Source organism: Drosophila santomea, chromosome X (genome assembly GCF_016746245.2).
Source record: "Drosophila santomea strain STO CAGO 1482 chromosome X, Prin_Dsan_1.1, whole genome shotgun sequence".
Lineage (NCBI taxonomy): Eukaryota > Metazoa > Arthropoda > Insecta > Diptera > Drosophilidae > Drosophila > Drosophila santomea.
The window spans coordinates 8,018,291-8,035,849 of NC_053021.2; the positions used below are offsets into that span (position 1 = coordinate 8,018,291).

The 17,559-nt window shown below is 42.6% G+C and overlaps 3 protein-coding genes across 6 annotated transcripts in view; 2 read left to right on the forward strand and 1 right to left on the reverse strand.

The window, feature by feature from the left end:
• The first annotated feature begins 65 nt into the window (after window positions 1–65).
• On the forward strand, window positions 66–2,398 carry LOC120456641 (transport and Golgi organization protein 2). Of its 3 annotated transcripts, XM_039643565.2 has the most exons (5): window positions 66–285; window positions 433–639; window positions 878–1,000; window positions 1,167–1,479; window positions 1,774–2,398. In XM_039643565.2, the coding sequence occupies exons 2-5, from the start codon at window positions 498–500 to the stop codon at window positions 2,228–2,230; spliced, it is 1,035 nt and encodes a 344-aa protein (XP_039499499.1). In that variant the 5' UTR covers window positions 66–285; window positions 433–497; the 3' UTR covers window positions 2,231–2,398. The 3 variants fall into 3 exon arrangements, with proteins under 3 accessions (XP_039499499.1, XP_039499498.1, XP_039499500.1); XM_039643564.2 differs by having other exon boundaries at window positions 66–639; XM_039643566.2 differs by having other exon boundaries at window positions 67–639; window positions 1,350–1,479.
• An 86-nt stretch (window positions 2,399–2,484) lies between these two features.
• On the reverse strand, window positions 2,485–7,582 carry LOC120456636 (RRP12-like protein). Its single transcript, XM_039643559.1, has 10 exons — window positions 7,341–7,582; window positions 6,743–7,287; window positions 5,759–6,669; window positions 4,821–5,702; window positions 4,620–4,754; window positions 4,126–4,558; window positions 3,801–4,063; window positions 3,556–3,743; window positions 2,957–3,497; window positions 2,485–2,885 (listed from the first exon to the last, which is right to left on the reverse strand). The coding sequence occupies exons 1-10, from the start codon at window positions 7,480–7,482 to the stop codon at window positions 2,783–2,785; spliced, it is 4,143 nt and encodes a 1,380-aa protein (XP_039499493.1). The 5' UTR covers window positions 7,483–7,582; the 3' UTR covers window positions 2,485–2,782.
• Window positions 7,583–7,953: 371 nt separating this feature from the next.
• Window positions 7,954–17,559, forward strand: part of LOC120457107 (AF4/FMR2 family member lilli) — a 37,858-nt gene continuing 28,252 nt past the window's right edge. The window contains exon 1 of one of the 2 annotated variants that reach the window (XM_039644314.2): window positions 7,954–8,776. In XM_039644314.2, coding sequence (XP_039500248.1) covers window positions 8,644–8,776 — 133 coding nt within the window. In that variant the 5' untranslated portion in view covers window positions 7,954–8,643. The remainder of the gene's footprint in view (window positions 8,777–17,559) is intronic. The other variant, XM_039644316.2, reaches the window with a different exon arrangement.

Genomic DNA, 17,559 nt, shown 5'->3' on the forward strand with positions numbered 1-17,559 from the left:
GGGCAGTAGAGTGTTAACGCTTTCCTATCAAATAACCGTCAGCTGGCAACGCTAAAAAAAAGAAAAAAAAAAAACAAAAGAGAAATCAAAACAAGCGAACCCCGTCATTGAAATTTAAGAAAATACTGCTTTGTTTGCGATAATGGGAATGCTTTTTGCCCCGTAAATATGTAGATACGATATAGAGGCACGGCTCACAGGAAAACACCCGCCAATCCAAACCATTTACATTTACCACTTAGATTAGCTGGGCTCGCAAACAACGGATAAGACTGTATATCAGCTGTACGTACGGCTATTTAGTGATAAAACCAACGTAGTAGTAGTTCCATTGCCACAAAGTAACAAAGAGAAGACTGAGCTGAACCACCTGCCATTTTGATACGGACACCCCACCGAGATTAAAGCCCACTTTTCAAACGCCATCCGCAGTTGTCCCGCGACCCTTACGCACTACACATCGCAGCCATAGCGATATACACCATAGGATATAGACGATGTGCGTGATATTCTTTTGTGCGGACTCCAATCCGCAGCCGGGCGGCTACAAGCTCATCCTGGCCTCCAATCGGGACGAGTTCTTCGCCCGCGCCACCCAGTCAGCGGCCAAGTGGGCGAATGTCGACCATGTTTACGGGGGTAAGTGGAGGGTTTATGCCCTTGGATGTCTATGGTTAGTTGGAGTATAATCCTTAAAAGCTGGTTCTGTAAAACTGCATCCTTTAGGATGTCATCTACATGAGAGTCAATGAAATGCAGTTCATTTGAAAGTATCCCTCTTTAGATCACTTTCCCAGCAGCTTAACTGGATTTAAAACCATGTTACTTATAAGTATAGATCAACTTGAGCAAATATTTATGTATTTTCCCATTTCAGGTATCGATCTGGAACCCGGACGCGAGGGAGGAACCTGGCTGGCGATCGGCCATTCCGCTGGCTTCTTCAAGGTGGGCGCCCTGCTCAATCTGACCGGCGAGCCGAAGCCGCGCGATGCAGTTGGTAAACCCTTTTGGGCCATTTAGGCCATTTACTAACCCACACACACACACGCACACTCATCCACCTACCATTTGGCTTCAAACTAAAACTTTCACAAAAGCGACCAAAGAAATAGCAAAGCAAAACAAAAAAACAACTTTCTTCGTTTCTGTTTTTCTGTTTGAAGCGCACAAGAACATTTTGCAACCGCATAATCACAACAGCAACAGCATCGGAATTAACCTTTGCCCCAAGCCCACCAACTCCAACAGCTACCGTCATCCAAATCCGAATGCAAATCCGAATCAGAACCCGAATCCGAATACGAATCCGAGTAAGGGACAATCGAATAACGAACATTTCTTACTAGGGCGCGGCATGATTGTGGCGGACTTTGTCACCCAGGCGGACGAGGAGCACAACATCCTGAACTACAACGGAAGCCTGCTCAAGGACTGCACCAAGTACTCCGCCTTCAACTTTGTGTCCATCGAAATCGGGTAAGTCTGCAGCCCTTTCAGAATAACCTGATATATTAGTTAATATATTGAAAGTAATCACTGAAAGAGCATTATTAGAAAGTGCATTATAGTACAATATATAGCTTTATGTTGCTTTTATCAGGCGATTATACGAATAATTCCTGATTAAAATGCAATAACATTAGCGATGAGTGGCCATAAATTATATTTCCTAAACCTGACAAATCGAGATAATGACAAATATAAATGAGCAAACAAAGCATATGTACGAATACAAAGAAAGCACTTACCACATGACCTCGTTTTCAACAGATCTTCATCCCAGCCTGCCCGCGTGAAGCTACTGAGCAATGTGCCGCCCACGGTGGAGGATTTCCAGAACGGCGAGTGCTACGGATTCGGCAACAGTCTGCCCCACACTCCGTTCGAGAAGGTTCGACATGGCCAACAGGAGTTCGAGGCGATCGTGAAGGCGCATGGGGCATCCAGCGTGGAGACTCTATCCGCCCAGCTGATGCAGTTGCTCCGGAATAAGCACAAATTCTGGCCGGACGACGAGTTGAAGAGACGTGCACCCAACTGGGGCGAGGGATTGAGTGCCCTTAATGTTCATATCGAAGATCATGCATACGGCAGCCGGACACACACTGTTGTCCTGGTGGATAGCGAGAATAAGATGCACTTCATTGAGGAGACAATGAGTGGATTGGATCCGCTCGGTGAATGGAGCAGGACCCACATTGAAAAGGATTTTCAAAACAGCGTTTGACTACCGACAGGATGGGCCTAGCATTATCTCATTTGAAGACTTTCATTGTGTAGAGTAACTTAACTGGCTGATTTATCAGACAGTGTGTATTTGCTTGTTCTACTAACCTGTACTTGGACTTTGGCATTTGCAATAATAAATAGTCATATTTACTATATTTTAAATAAATATAAAGCTTGTTTGGGTTTAATTTAACGTCTTGTTTGGGTTTAATTTAACGTAACTGCTCTTGTTTCCGTAACACCTCGAAGTAATATGCTTTAGAAATTCTTTATTCAAAGTCTTTGCAGCTCAACAAAAAAAAATCCTGATTCTTTTAATACATGACTATTCCGTTGTTGTTTTTTCTTTTATCTCTGGCATTTACAACGTCTCCACATGCTTATATATATTTAATTATATTTATATATTTAAGCAAAGTAACGGGGAAATTTATCATCAACGTCTTAGCTTTCTTATCAGCAGACCGCACTATCCCGGTGTTATTATACATCTCTATATCTCTATAGCTTTACGATCCAGTTAGTCAGTTAGTTAGCTTGATTGCCTGCCCTATTTGTATTTCTTCGACACCCGGCCGCCGCCGCCTCCTCCAGTTTCAGCGCCAGCTCCACGCAATACGCTCTTGAATTTTCGCGAGTTCATTGAACGTTTTCTGGGGGCGAGAGAGATGGAACATTAGATAGAGACGGGTATAGCAATAATATTAAATATTTAGATACCCACCTCTTGTTGAGGTTATTCCTAGTGAGTGGGATGTACGCATATGGATCCAGTTGTCCGCGCTTCTTCATATCGCCCTTGGCCTTTTTGCTGCTGTACTCAGTGCCCGCTGTCCGGCTGGTAGATTTGCCTGATTTCACGGACATGGCATCCGAGTTTCCAGCTGCCAGCTGTCGATGGATGCCCTTGCCACCGGCGGTATAGCGACTGCTTGCGGTGGTTTTGCCCGATTTTGTGCTCATTGCATCACCACCCTTGCGTGTCCGCTTGGCGCCCGTCGCTTGCTGCTGCTGCAGTTCATCTTCGTCGCTGGAATCGTCTTCCATTCCACGCTTTGCCTTTGGCTCCTTGGCTACAGTCCCATCCGCCATGGATGCATCGGAATCCGAGTCGGAATCGGACTCATCGTTTCCACCCTGGCCGCGAAGAGCCTTATCGCTGATGATCAGACGTCCATCGTCAGCAGTCTTGAAGCCACCGTTCGGCAGCTGGGGTTTCGTCTTTAGGCTCTTGACAGTGGCGGCCGTTTGAGCGGAGCCACTAGCTGGAATGGGGCAAAAGCAAATGATGATTTGCGCGATTTTCAAATGAATTTAACTTACTCAGCACATTGCCAATGGACTTGAGATCGGCCAAATCGACTATCTCATCGGGATCCTCGCGTATATAAGTGCTCTTCTGTTGCTTGGCCTTTTTGCTGCGCTTGCTAGCTGCGGCTGCTCCGCCCTCGTCCTCAGCGTCCATGTCCTCGGGCAGATCCGAATCGGAGTCAGCCAGGATATCATCAATGCTGTGGGCGGAAGTTGTGAAGTTCTTTGGGTAATTACGATGACCAGAAATGACTTACGTGTAGCTCTTTTGCTCCAGACCGCCGACTAGCTCGTCATCGGAGCTATCCGCCTGCGCTTCCTCGCTCTGCTTCTTGCGCGTATCCCTTCGCATCTGCTTGCGTATCTTCTTGAGCCGGCGATGGGTCACCTCGTCGTCGCCGGGCACAAAGCGGGCCAGCTCCTCGGTGGTAAAGCGCTTGCAGAGCTTCTTAAGGAAATAACCGATCTGGATACGGCAGTATCGCTTCGTATCCTTGGTCATGGCCGACAAGGAGCGCATCTGAAGGGAAAGAGCCGATTAGTCAGATCAAGTGGATAATTTAAATCAGTGGAATTGCTCACAATCGTCTCCAGGTGATTGGCCACCAGTGCTATGGGCATCACTTTGATGAATGTTATCAGAAAGGCTACGGCTGCCTCCGATTGGTTGCGTGACTTCTGGACGAGGAACACAGAGACCTGCTGCAGGACAAACTCCAAAGTGGCCACCGTCAAGTGTTGACCCTGCTGCTGGAGCACAGCCCTAAAGGCCAAAATTGTGTTCGTCACCAGCGTTTCATCGCCGGTAAATCCTGCCGTCAGGATATCAACAAAGTCGTTGATCTTGCCCGCATCCTGATAAAGTTGCGTGATAGATTTGATTAGCTGCTCGGCCACCTGCTCCTTGCGAGTGGAGAATTCCTTATAGTTAAGCACTGCCTCTGGAATGGCCTTCATCACAAGTTGGTCATTGTACGACAGATTGCTGCGGCAGTCCATCAAGGATTTCAGACAGCTGATGGGTGAATAATGATGGTTAAGCTACATTCTGGCGGTCTTGTGGCCCTTTAACTTACTACAATCGCGATGCCTGACAAACGCTGCAGCTGGTGTTGAAAGCTTCGAGAAGGATTTGCTGCAGGACAATGCTGTTCTTGCGGGTAAACTTCTGGCATGATGGCAGCTCCGAGGTCATCAGTTCGCGCAGGAGTCTGCAATAAAAGAGTAGCGAATAAGTGAAATTCAATGTGACTATAACTATCAATAATAGTACATACTCGTAGGTCTTCCTTTGCTGCTTTTTCAGTTTCTGCTCATCTTTAGCGACCAATTTCGATTTATCGTTCCTTAAAATGGGAGCCATGTACTTCTCGAAATAAGCTTCGATTCCCTTGCATTTTTGCACGCGCACAATTGCAGCGTTAATATCAAACATAGCATCATATTCAAAACTGGCCACAGCACTGGCAGCCAGTTGCCCCTGGGCGTTCTCAAAGAGCTGTAGCTGAACATCAGCGGGTGCCCGGGCGATATACAAACGGATGACATCCAGGACACGCTTTCGCTGATCGGCTTCGTAAGTTCCATTCGGTTTTTGTGTGTAGATATTGAATAGGCGAGGCAAAAAGTTCTTGGCATACAATCCAATTGCCAGATGGCATTCCGCGCTCTGGTTGTCCCCGAGCAGCTCCATCAGACCATCGTAAATAGGAGGCCTAAACTCCGGGTTCTTTTCCAAAGCCGCACCCAAAGTGGGAGCTAGCTGTCGCAAGTAGTCCGGATCCCTAGGCTGACGGCAGAAGCCAGGGAACAAGCCCCACAACTGACAGCACAACAGCTCGTAAATGTGAGACGACGACTTGTTCTTTGCCTCGGTGAACTCCTTCCACTTCTGTTGGCAGTCCATGGCCAGTGGTACAATCTTCTCCTTGAAGAACTGCAGACTGGCACCGTTGGCTCCCTCGCGGAGAAGGGGCAGCATCCAGGAACGTTCCAGCTGCATGCCGCCTTTGCCATCGGCAAGCGGTATTGCCGTAAGTACCAGTTCGGGTCCCAAGGCTTTGATGGCACTGATTAAAGTGTGCTCGATCTGCAGACGATGTGCGCTCTGGGCGTCGTAGCGCTTTGAGATTGTCAGCAGTGAGGGTGTGAGTTCCTTACTGAAAGCAAAATAAACTTTAGACGTTAAACAGGTAAACAATCATTGCAGACTCACCCGAATCGCTTTCCGCAGGCCTCAAAGACGATCGAGAAGATGAGGATCACGTATTTGGAGATCTCCCCGAAAGGTGCATTTAGCACCTTGTGAAGCGAACCGAGTATCCTGGCCACACTTTGCCTGTTTCGCTGCGCATCCTCATCCGTAGCACAAGCGCGTGCAACACAGTCTTGCAGCAGCTCCTTGATACAATTTGAGACACCGACAACCAGCTCCGTTCGGTCCGAGAGCCAGAGATCCGTGGTGCAAACATCAATCAGACGCGGCAAGGCCTGCATGCAAAGATCCAGCTGCAGGGTCGCCAAATGGAGGTGGCCCTCCTTCAAGACCGTCACCCAGGCAATCGTCTGACGGACGTCGCTTCTGTCCGGCCTGTACTCGTGTATCGCTGCCAGTAGTTTGGCGCACAGTGCGGCATTTAAATTGGGGCTCCTTGTGAGGAAGAGGGCGTGCAGCGCCTGGAAACAATTCGTTCTGACCAGCACATTGGCCGCCGTCATAATGGAGAGCAGATGCTCGCAGACACTGCGTATGTCCTCCGTCTTGAAACCGGATAGTGTGTCCTTAAGGAGCGCCAAAGTGTGCAGCACTGTCGTCTGGGCATTGGCCAGTACCTCCGGCTTGAACTGAGCCAAACAGAACTTGGTCACGCGGCTGCTAGCCGGATGGTGCTTAACCTTTGGCTGCTCAACCGCTGTATCCTCCTCATTGTCATCAGATTTGATCGCCGGCAGCATAAAACAGCTACCGTGAATAATAGAGACAACTGCGTGCTGGGCTGCCTTGCGGATCTTCGGCTTTGAGTGAATGCTGAATGCCAAAAGGGCATCAAAGTACTGGAACGTGGAGCTGTACGTCCAAGTCGCGTAATCTTGGGCACGCAGAAGGACAGAAAGGCAGCCGATTACCTGTAAACGGAAAAACAACAACCACGTTAAATATGTATTAGCCAGCTTTCTGATGAACCCCTTCTGCACTTACATATCGGATGACCGACTGGTTAGTGGCCTCCATGAACCGCTGGAGCAGTGCCTGCATGGTGGCAGCGGTCTGGGCGAATCGCTTTCTGAGAACCGGAGCCGGCACCGACTTTATGCCCATGGCAAGCAGTGCCACGCCGGCAACAATGTCTCGCTCCTCGGTGGCGGCCTCAATCTGCTCCATGAGCAGCAGGAAGTACTCTGTGGATGACTCGCCACCGCCTTTCTCGTGGATTATTTCGGTGAGGGCGCTCAGAATGGCCAGCATCTCCTTGTGAAGATCGGACGAGGCCCGGAAGCCGGTGAGCAGTTTACGAAAGCTTGTGTTACTGCAGGTGCTGTAGTTGGATGCGAAGGTCTGGAAGGTTTTGAAGGTGCCGGTGGGTGCAGTGCCGGAACCGGACATTCCGTCATCATCGTCATCCAGTTTGAAACTTTTCAAACTGCCGGCCACATCGTTAACCGTTGTGGTTTCCGCATTGAAGGCCTGTCGCTGCTCATGCTTGTGGACCGCCTCCATGGTGAGGCCGGTGGGCGTGGCAGCAGCTTTAAGGAATTTGGTTACAGGTGGAAATTTAAGGTGGCAAGTAACAACTCACCCAAACTCAAATTTGGTTGGAAGAACCGCGACTTGGCCTTTAGACGGTGCTTCATTTGGTCGGGATTGGAGGTGGCCGACTGGCCCTTGCTCCATGTCTTTCCCTTGCCATGGCGCTTTAGCTTCGACCGGAATTTTCCCATGATCCACGCGAGAAAAGCTCGAAAGAAAATAAAATACTCAAAACACGCAAATCGCAACACGTGCGAACCAGTGTGCCCGCTCGACCGATAGAACAGGCAATCGAAACGGCAATCGAACGATCAAAAATCGATAGCGCACTGTGGGAAATTTTGGGAAATTTATTTTCAAGTTCTCGAACCTGAATTGGAGTCCTGGCTTAAACTATTAGTTTCCACTTGGAATTAGCATTAATTCCAACCATCATATATTTATTTTATTAATAGCATTGAAGTTATGAAGTTATGGAAGTGTTATGTTGATTATTTTTTACCACATCAAGTTTGTCATGAAAGAATAGCAATTAATTAAAATTAAGCCCGGGTCAACGGTGAATTTATAGTTAAGTTAGTCATTACACTATATACTATTAGTCAAGACACCAACCAGTTATCGATATAACAGTGAGGAATGTCGATAACATACGTGGCTGGTCTGGCAGCTCTGTGCAACAAGTTGAAAAATAGAAGAAGCAAATAGAAACAGCGTCCGCAAATAGTGCGCAAAATAGTGTTTTTTTGTTAACGTGCAACAGTGGCATTGTTAAGCAATTGAATGCAAGTGATAGTGCGACCAAAAAAACCATGCAAAACACTTGGCCACGCAACAATAACAATTGAGCAAGGCACACACACACACACACATGCACATGTGCAGGCACCCACTCGTGTAAGAGACAGAGATAGCGCGAATGTGTGAGTGAGCGAGAGGCAAGAACTGTAACTGTAATATAATTGATAAAACAAAAAACATCAGGAGCAGGAATCCAGTGAATGAGAGAGAGTGACGCAGAGGGAGAGCAAGAGAGCAAGTAAGAGGACAGCGAAAAAGAGCTGAAAAAGGAGGAGGAATTGTTGTTGCTAAAAATAGCAACAAATAGACAGGGCAAGAAGAAGAAGAAGACGGCAAATAAGAGCAAGAAGAAGAAGCGTTGACGCAGGCAAAAGTCGCAGCCTTTTTGGGCACTTGGACTCTCAGTGTGTCCCGTTAGCCAGCTAACGCTCCCCCGGCGAGCAACAACAACAACAACAAACATCGATAACAACAATAACAATAAGAATATCAAGGAATACGACACACAACATCATCAACAACAACAACAAATACGACGACGGACCAAAACTATGCTTTTGAAATTCACAAAAACCAGTGGCGCTGGACCCTCGGCCGTACCGCTACTGACCCCCGCCCCCTCGCCGGGCTCCAGCTCGGCGTCTATGCAGGCAACCACAACAACTTACGCGGCCCGCGGAACAGGTTTGTACCCCACTCTCTATTGCCCCTTACCCCTTGGCCCCTTACTCCGTGCTTTCCACTTCTCTTTGCTCTCTTTTGTTTTGATTTGTTAACTTTAGATACGCCAAACAGCAATAATAATACACCTTGCCCACTTTGATATCCGAATTTCTGTAATTGAAATTATGTCCTATCGTCGCTTGGGTCTCTGAATATGACATTACAATAAACTCGATTTATATTGGAATATATTAAAATATCCTAAATGACATAATTAGGTTCTAATAAGAATTTCTCATCCAATTCAATATCCTCTAATTAAGATAGCATTAACTTGTTAATATAATCAATTACTTGGTCATATGGTTCTTAATAACTGTTTCCATTGGACATTGGAATGTTGCTACGCATTTCTTTTGGCTCTATTCGAACCTGTTTTTGTTTACTTGCAAAATAATGGGTGGTGAACCTTTGTATATATGCATATGTATGTATGTGTGCCTTAGATAAGGGCCTAGCTCCTATTTAAACTGAAAAATGTTAATAACAACAGAAATAGCTCATTTTAAAGACAGTTTATTATAACTGATAAATAGCGCTACTTGGTTATCCAGATAGTTAATGTATGTAGAAGCTTATTTTGTGTCCATTCAGTAGATCTTTGAGAGAGTTAATTTGCTATTTGTGTTATTTGTATCTTTCTTACTGTTCGTGGGCACTTGACGCAAATAGATGGCAAACAAAAATAGACCGCCCGAAGGTGTACACATATTTTGGGTAAAATTATTGCTCCCCCACAAATAATTCTTGATTGATTTCCACCCCCTCCACCGCCCACATTTGGTCGCCCACTCTCGATTATACTCTATCGATATCAGCCATTTAAAAGAACAACAAAAACAATAAGGAAAATACTATTTGGCCCCCACAAACTTTGCGACATTGAAAGCCACGCACGTGTACCAACACACACGTGCATTTATGCTTACACGCACGCACACAAGCATGTATTATGTATGCTGACATGGGCGGGTACAGGGCGTCCTCAATAAGTGGCACCTTCTGTATATCAAAAGGGTATCTCTTATTGTTCATTTAATTGCAGCTCTATAATTTCCAATAAGATACACTGCCTGACAAACTTGTCACTTTCTAACTTAAAATTCCCTATTACTTAAACTTCAAGTTGCGCCTAACGAGTTATCACTGTTATTATACATGTGCTTCTTTTTTTTACATTCTTTTCATAATTGTTTCTCTATGAACAAGGCAAGTAGAAAGTGTTTTTTTTTTAAGCTCCAACTCCTAGGCAACATCTTGCGAATCCTTGTCAAGTTTTTCCTTCAACTGTTTGCCCGGTATTCAATTTCCCAACCAATTTTTCCGGCTTTCGAGCACACCCTTCCCCTTCCCCATCCCCGCTGAACTGTCTCATTTCATTCCGCTCTCTTGAGCCATTTGTTTGCTCCGCTTAATGCCCATATAATCAAATTGAATTGAATTGAATTGAATGGGATGTTTTTCCAACAAGGTCGCGGCTCCTTGGCAACCTGCTGGAAAACTCAGTTAATGTGTATATAGTTTCCTTTCGCGAGGGTGTGTCTGTTTTAGATGGGAAAACCCACTCGAAAGCGGAATGGAAATGGCAATGGCAATACAAAGTGGCAGGACACAAAATTAACAAAGTGTTGCACTTGTTGAGCAGCGAGACGCACAAGTACAGTGGTTAATGGCGTTCTGTAATTTGCATATACATATAAAACAGAAGATATTCAACAGGTTTGAACCAAGCAGGATACAGTGATAATTTTGTTCTTACAATTATTTTTCAAGAATTTTTGGCATCCAAAGATGAAAGATGCCATCAAAGCAAGAAAAGCTTGGAATAAATTCTTAACAAATCTGTAAATTAAATACATCGAATGAGCAGTGATTTCGCTTAGCGACTGACCACTGTATGTATCCACATCCCAGCTGTCCATGCTGCATTCGGATTATTTTCGTCCAGCTGGGAAGCCCTAGGATGCTGACTGTAAATTAAGTGGACTTTGTGCCTCCTTCGACATTATTTGCCCGCTGTTTTTGTCTGTCTGTCTGTTGATTGCATCGAAAGTCTCGTGACTTGACTTAGTCAGCAATTGTTTATTGGTTAATTTAATATAATTTTCTGCTCTCTAGATTAGTTAATGATCGTCGTCGCTGGGCGGCTACTCTCGTTGCTATTGCCATTGCCTTAGTTGTTGTTTTGTTTTGTTGTGCTAGTCGTCTGGCTACAGGTTGTTTTTTTTCGAATTTGTTTATTTTTTCATTTTGGTATGCAAAGCTACGGCGGCGACAGACAACAGGCACAACGACTTGAATAATTTCAACTTAGTTAATCAATTTAATTATGTATGAAAATCGTTTCATTTGTTATTGTTGCTTCTGCTGCTGCTCTGGTTGTTGTTATTGTTGTTGTTGTTGATGCGACACTATTATAGTTTGCTCGCATTCCGCTTTGCCCTCAACTTCGTTGTTTGTCTGAGTTTAAATCAACAAAATACCTAATACCATACCTTCCCTATGTGGTGGTGCTCTCTTTCCGCACCTTTTCCCCCTAATTTTCTCTATTCTCAATTTTTTTCTCCAATTCTCTGCGGCTTTCACCCAAAAATGTTCAATGACAATCACTTTTCAAGTTACTTTCTTGTTTGTCTCTTTTTTCATATTTCGTTTGGATGTCCGATACCTAAAAAGTTCAAGGGTTTTTCTATTTATTCAGTTGTTTGCGACTTATAGCTAACTTATTTCTATTTAAATCGGCAATTCAGGATTCAGAATATGGTGATTAAATATGTACAAAGTGCTATCTTAAGTATATCTTTCTCTTGATTTGAAAATGAATTAAAGTCTGTATTTTGTCTAATGAATAGCTATCTGATCAACATGATTCCTTATAAAATTCATTAAATTGTCGTAAAATATACTAACCAAAAGGGTAAATCCACGTCGATGAATATGAATCATTTGGCCATTTTTTGCGAACCCACCTCAATTATTTTCTTATTGCGACGCTAACACGCATATACATAAATACATATATTCATACATATGTATATTAATATGTGTGGATATATGATTGGAAGGGGGATATAAAATATATGTATATACATATGGGTGGGAGCAGGTGGAGCAAGTTCATCATTTACCCGAAGTCAATGCATCATTCAAATAAACTTTTCGTGCAAAACAAAATGATTAAAATTTTTTTTTGGCGAGAGCATCACGTTTTGTTGATTGATGTTATTAAAGAAATGGTTTGTTGACTAAGCAGAGCAGGAAGTAAAAACAACATTCTTTTCATACGTATTTATTAGGAATTTGTTAACAACAATTTAACGTAAAAATACAACATAGTATTGTTTTTGAAACGAAAGCTGTGGGCTTTGAAATTTAAGCGTTTTGCCCCAAGTTTGAAGTAAGAATTTGCTTTTCTACAAGCCTCCCAATAACTGGCTTACCTTTTTCAAAAAACAAAATAGAATTTGATAGAAAAGGGCGCCAAAACTTTTTATTAAAATTACTATCATTATTGATGGCCAAATCTGACCAACCTTTTTTATGCCTCCACCTGAATTTCTTCGGTTTGGCTTTTATAATTACCACACAAAAAAAAAATAAAAACAAACCTTTGCCAGCCAAGTGAAAAATCGAAATAAAGATATTGTAATGCCTGTCGGCCGATAAGTCCGCTCCGAAATTTATTTATGCCCCCATTAAATGAGTTTTTGCCAGGTTTTTTGGGGCTTTCTGTTTGCTTTTGTGTGTGGCCCGGCGCTTTCATTAAAGCACGGCGACAAACAGGAGACAATAAAATGCAATCAGAGCGTTTATGGGGGCATAATTTTTGATCCAAAGCAAATCGAAATTAGTGGGACCGTATTGTGTCCGGATATTATTATTGAAATTGCCAAAGAATGAGTCATATATCAACATACCTAAATAAATATACATATGCGATTTATACCCAGGACATTTGCCGCTCGAACATCTCCTCGGCAGCTGCATTTCACAATTAATTCTCAGTAAATGAAATAAATAAGTGAACAAATGAACGGCCGTGAGAACAATATTAATGCCACCGACGATTGGCCCAATTCACAGAATATACTTGTACATATGCGATATGCAGTAATTAAATGAATGCTTTGAATTTGCATTCTGCATTAATAATTACTTGCTGGCGAAGAGCGAGCATTTCGTTATATTCATATGGGGAATCCCACAATCAAACATAAATTCAGTTTGGTTTTTCTTTCTTGTAGAGTTTAACTACCCTTGTTTTGTTTTAAAATCTATCCCTTTAAAATAGTTCCTTTATTTTATAATATTTAATTTAATACGTTCTTCATGTAAGGACCTACTATTGAAGAAATGTACACATCTTCTTAATGTAGCATTTTGAGATGTTTTCATTCATGCATGCATTCGTGTGGATTAGATAACCAAGTACTCTATGATCATTCATCTAAAATTCTCCGCTCCATTGTTGTCATTCGATATGGCATTAAATTCCATTACGTTGCTAGATTATTCCACTGCAATGAGCAGCAGAAAAACGCGAGCCAACAATTGTCTAAGGTCAAAACGCAACGCCTGGCAAAGCGTTTCTTGGAAAATTGATCTAGACCAGAAGCCGGCTTCCCATTTGATTTCCATAGCCCATTCTCCCCCTGCCCTTTTGCGTCCCGCAATCGCCATACTCTATTACAAAACACAATTGGCTCAAAAGATCACTGGGAAAAATATTTACTACATTATAGGGGAAACTAATTATTATAGTCGAGGTCGAAGCTTTTGAACAAAATAGGAAATACATTGGTATAATCTATAACCACATTTTGTTACCAACCAGAAATCAAATGAATATGATCCAACGTACTGCACACTGTTTTTTTCGAGTGTAGGGGGGTTGTCCGGAAATGCCGCAGAGTGAAAAACTTTTCTCCGGCTTTTGCTGTGACGTACACGAGGCAGTCGTCATTCGAGTGAGTCCCCCGTTCGATAGCCGGTTTCGAAATGCATCCAAGGGGTGAAGAGGGTGAAGAGGCGGGGCGGGGAGCCAGGAGTCCAGGTGAGATGAGATGAGGTGGGGAGTTTCGCAAGTGAGTGGGCCGCCGGAATGGAAATTAGCGTTAGCAATTTATTTGTTATGCAGGTCGGTAATTGTAAATTGGAAGTCTAGTAGCGCACATACAGTGCGTTTCGTGATCATATCCGATCCGATGTGCATCCATGGAAATTCCAATCATGATAAATGATCTGTCAGCTCTTCTTATTTATATCTTTATTCATAAATACTGACTCAATAGCCAGAGGCACGAAAATAACCTGATCGTTAATTATTTGGAAAAGTTCGTACTTAATTCCAATAACTGGCTAACTAACTTGAAATATGAATCATTATACAAAATTACACAGGTAGTTGGGTTTAATTATTTGTGAAATAAAACATAAAATTCCCCCATCTGACTAGAATATTCTATGACTAAAAGTTGTCTGAGATATTTCACTAAAACTAGATAGTTAAGGCACTTAATGGTAAACACCCATAGTTCTAGAACTAAAACTGCATTATACCCGTTCAGAGCATTCAAAAGTCCGCACAGTTAAGAGTTTTTTTATTTAAGATTGTCTTGACCGCATTTTGAACAGTTTAACCCTTTGATAAAACGCTGTCAGGCTATAGACCCCGACTGTCGATATTTGAGTTGCGGTTTTATTTTCACTCTGATTTTTCTGGCACTCCAAGCGAAGGAATATCAGCCCAAATCAATTGTCTTGGCCGTGACGTCAGCAACTGGCACCAATCGACACTGCGTCGCGAACGTTTATTAATTTATTAATTTATGAATTATTATAATCAGCGATTGGATGGAGCCAATGAATCGGGATGTAAACCGTGATTCGATTCATGCCATTTATTACTTTGCAATGTAGGTCTTGAATTTCACCAAGTTTCTATTTGCCAAACTGAGTAATTTCAATAAGAGTTAAGATTTGACGATCACCGGAGGAGGTTTCCTTTTATTTTGTATTTTTCATAGAACCATAATCACTTAAAAGTTAACTATTAGATAACTATGTTCTTGGTGGAACATGATGTGTTTTTCTTCTTATTTTTTATTATGATAATAATACCCAAAACGATGCTTATATATTCTCCTATTGCGAATGCATATCTTTATCACTGTTTTATTGCTAATATCTGTAATATTCTGTTGTTGTCTATCCAATATGCTGGCCTTGAACTCATCTCGTGTGTCATTCACATTGCCGACATCAAATGGGTAAACAAAAAAAAAATGAGACAAATACTCGGCAAGAAAAATGCGAAATGAAGTAGAAATGATAGCTTGCAGCGAATAACGCTCGTTATAATCATAAAAGGCCCGGCTCGGTGTTGTATTTTGTACCTTTTCCCTAATGTCTCTCTGTTTACATGTTTGTTTATCTCTTGACATTTGTAAAATTCGTATCTTGAACGTGACTAAACGGCATTCTCGTTTTTTCACCAAACAAATTGTTCAATTGAAACGGGAACATATCACTTGCAGGTTACGTAGTATTTTTAGAATTCGGTCTTTATTATTGTTTCAGATAAAAATGTAATTACCAATTGAGCGGCATCCACTGTCACTTGTCTTCAGTTAGTATAATTCAAGTAAAACGTACGATTTTATGTAACTGAAAAGCATTTATTGAAATTTTTTAACACTTAATGGTGTTTGTTAGCTTAAAAAAGAAAAAAAATAAAAAACAGCACAACAAAACTAGTGTTTTCTTGGCAAAAAGAGAAAATACGGAAATGCCGAAACCATCGCCGATTCTCACCTGCCAGATAATATACCTGAATTTCGCGTCCGAATCTTTTCTCCTGCGTTTCGGACTTTTTTGCACTTTGGACAGACACAAATCATCCAAATTATTTGTGTACATTGGCTGTGCGGCTTGTTGTCTTGTTGTCTTGGCGTTTTCTGTTTTGGTTGACGAGCCCCAAATATAATAGAAATTTGGGGAGGGGTCCAACGCACAGCCTTCGGCAAATATGAAGTGGGGAGTGTGTGAGATGGGTGTGTGTATGAGTGTGTGTGTGAGTGTGTGTGTGAGTGTGTGTGTGAGTGTGGGGGCGGTCTTGGTCCATCGACTCTAATTGAAGTTAGAGCGGGATGGCTGGGCGTAGAATGTTTGTTTGCCTTGTTGTGTGGGTGGCGACACTGAGCCAGAAACGCATTTGAAATCTTTGTTTGTCTATTTACTTTCATTATTTAAGTGCTAAACGAACGTTTTTCATACCCATTCAGCAGAAAAGGGTAACACAATTAAAAATAATCAAAATAATAATAACACTGAAAAGGGGTCTCTTAAAAAAAGTAACACAATTGGAATAACAACTTAGAGCCGCTTTAGACGAGTTTTCCGGCCCTATGGTGATCCTCACATGAGTCGAAAATGGCTTAATTTGAATATGAATGGGCTCAAACTGTCTAAATAACACTATCATAACATTTGCATAGCTGGTTATGAAAAACTCAAGTAAAGTTAATGCCTTTCAATACGGATTTATCGAAATGCAGTGCTAAGTCTGTGCGAAAAGTGTTGAAAAGCGTAGAGCTTGTAGGTAATACTTACTACCATAGATTGTAGTTGAAACAAACTACTTTTAACTCCCTGTTGGTTATAATACAAATGATTATACTTTGTAGATTGCCTTACCATACCTTTTACTATCCCCAGAAACCCGAGACTCCATGTATTTACCGGTAGCAAATAGAACAACCAAAAAGATCTTATCATCCGGGGGTCAGCAGAAAACAGAATCGCAGAGATAAAGAACAAATAGCGAGAGACCCAAACGAAACTTACCTGTTTGAACTGAACTATTTTTCGTATTCATATTCGTAGTCGCATTCGTAGTCGTAGTCGTATTCCTATTCGTATTTCGTATGTTCGAATTCCCCTGACCGTTGTGTTCCTCTATTGCGTAAATATTTGCCTTTTGTATTTATCGTTTTATGTAAGAGATTATTAGAATTTATGCTCTGCCGCCTTGAAGTGGGGGCTTTGTGCTGGCGACCTCTGGCGGCGGCGACACGTGTAGCACCCGTTTTTGGGAAGTGCGCTGCTTTTCGAATCAAATGAATAATCCATGGGGGGCTTAGTTAGATAGAGGGCTAAGGCTAGGGCTACACCTACAGCAGCAGCAGACAGCACTACTATTACCATTTGGTCTGTCTGCGAGATAATAGGGTTCCCGACTCTCGGCGAAGCAAACCAATCCACATCAAACCAGATCACATCAGATCGCAGATCGTAGTTCGCATTCGTATTCGCATACCCGATGACGGTTTGCGGCCGGGGTTTAACGATCAGAGAACCCAAAAACCCATCAAGACCAGACCACACCATACACACCATACACCATACCATATTTGAAGCGATCAGACAAAAGTCTTGCAATTACTTTATTTATTTCAATTTTTTATGTTTTTTTTCTTGGCAAGGCAAATCGCAGACGCACAGCTTAGCGATTGCCATCGGTCTAGCCGTTTTCGGTAATGTAAGTGGTCAAGGTTGACTTAAGAATACCCTGCTATTAGGGAAAAGGTATTGCAGTTAATACAATGCTATATCAAGTCTATATTAAGGCACCTAATATAAACCTAAGCTCTCCACAATTTAGTTAAAATTAATCAGTTTTGAATATAGGTAGTTTCATATTGTAAGTTTAGCTTAGAAGATTCCTTATAGCTGTGATCACTTTT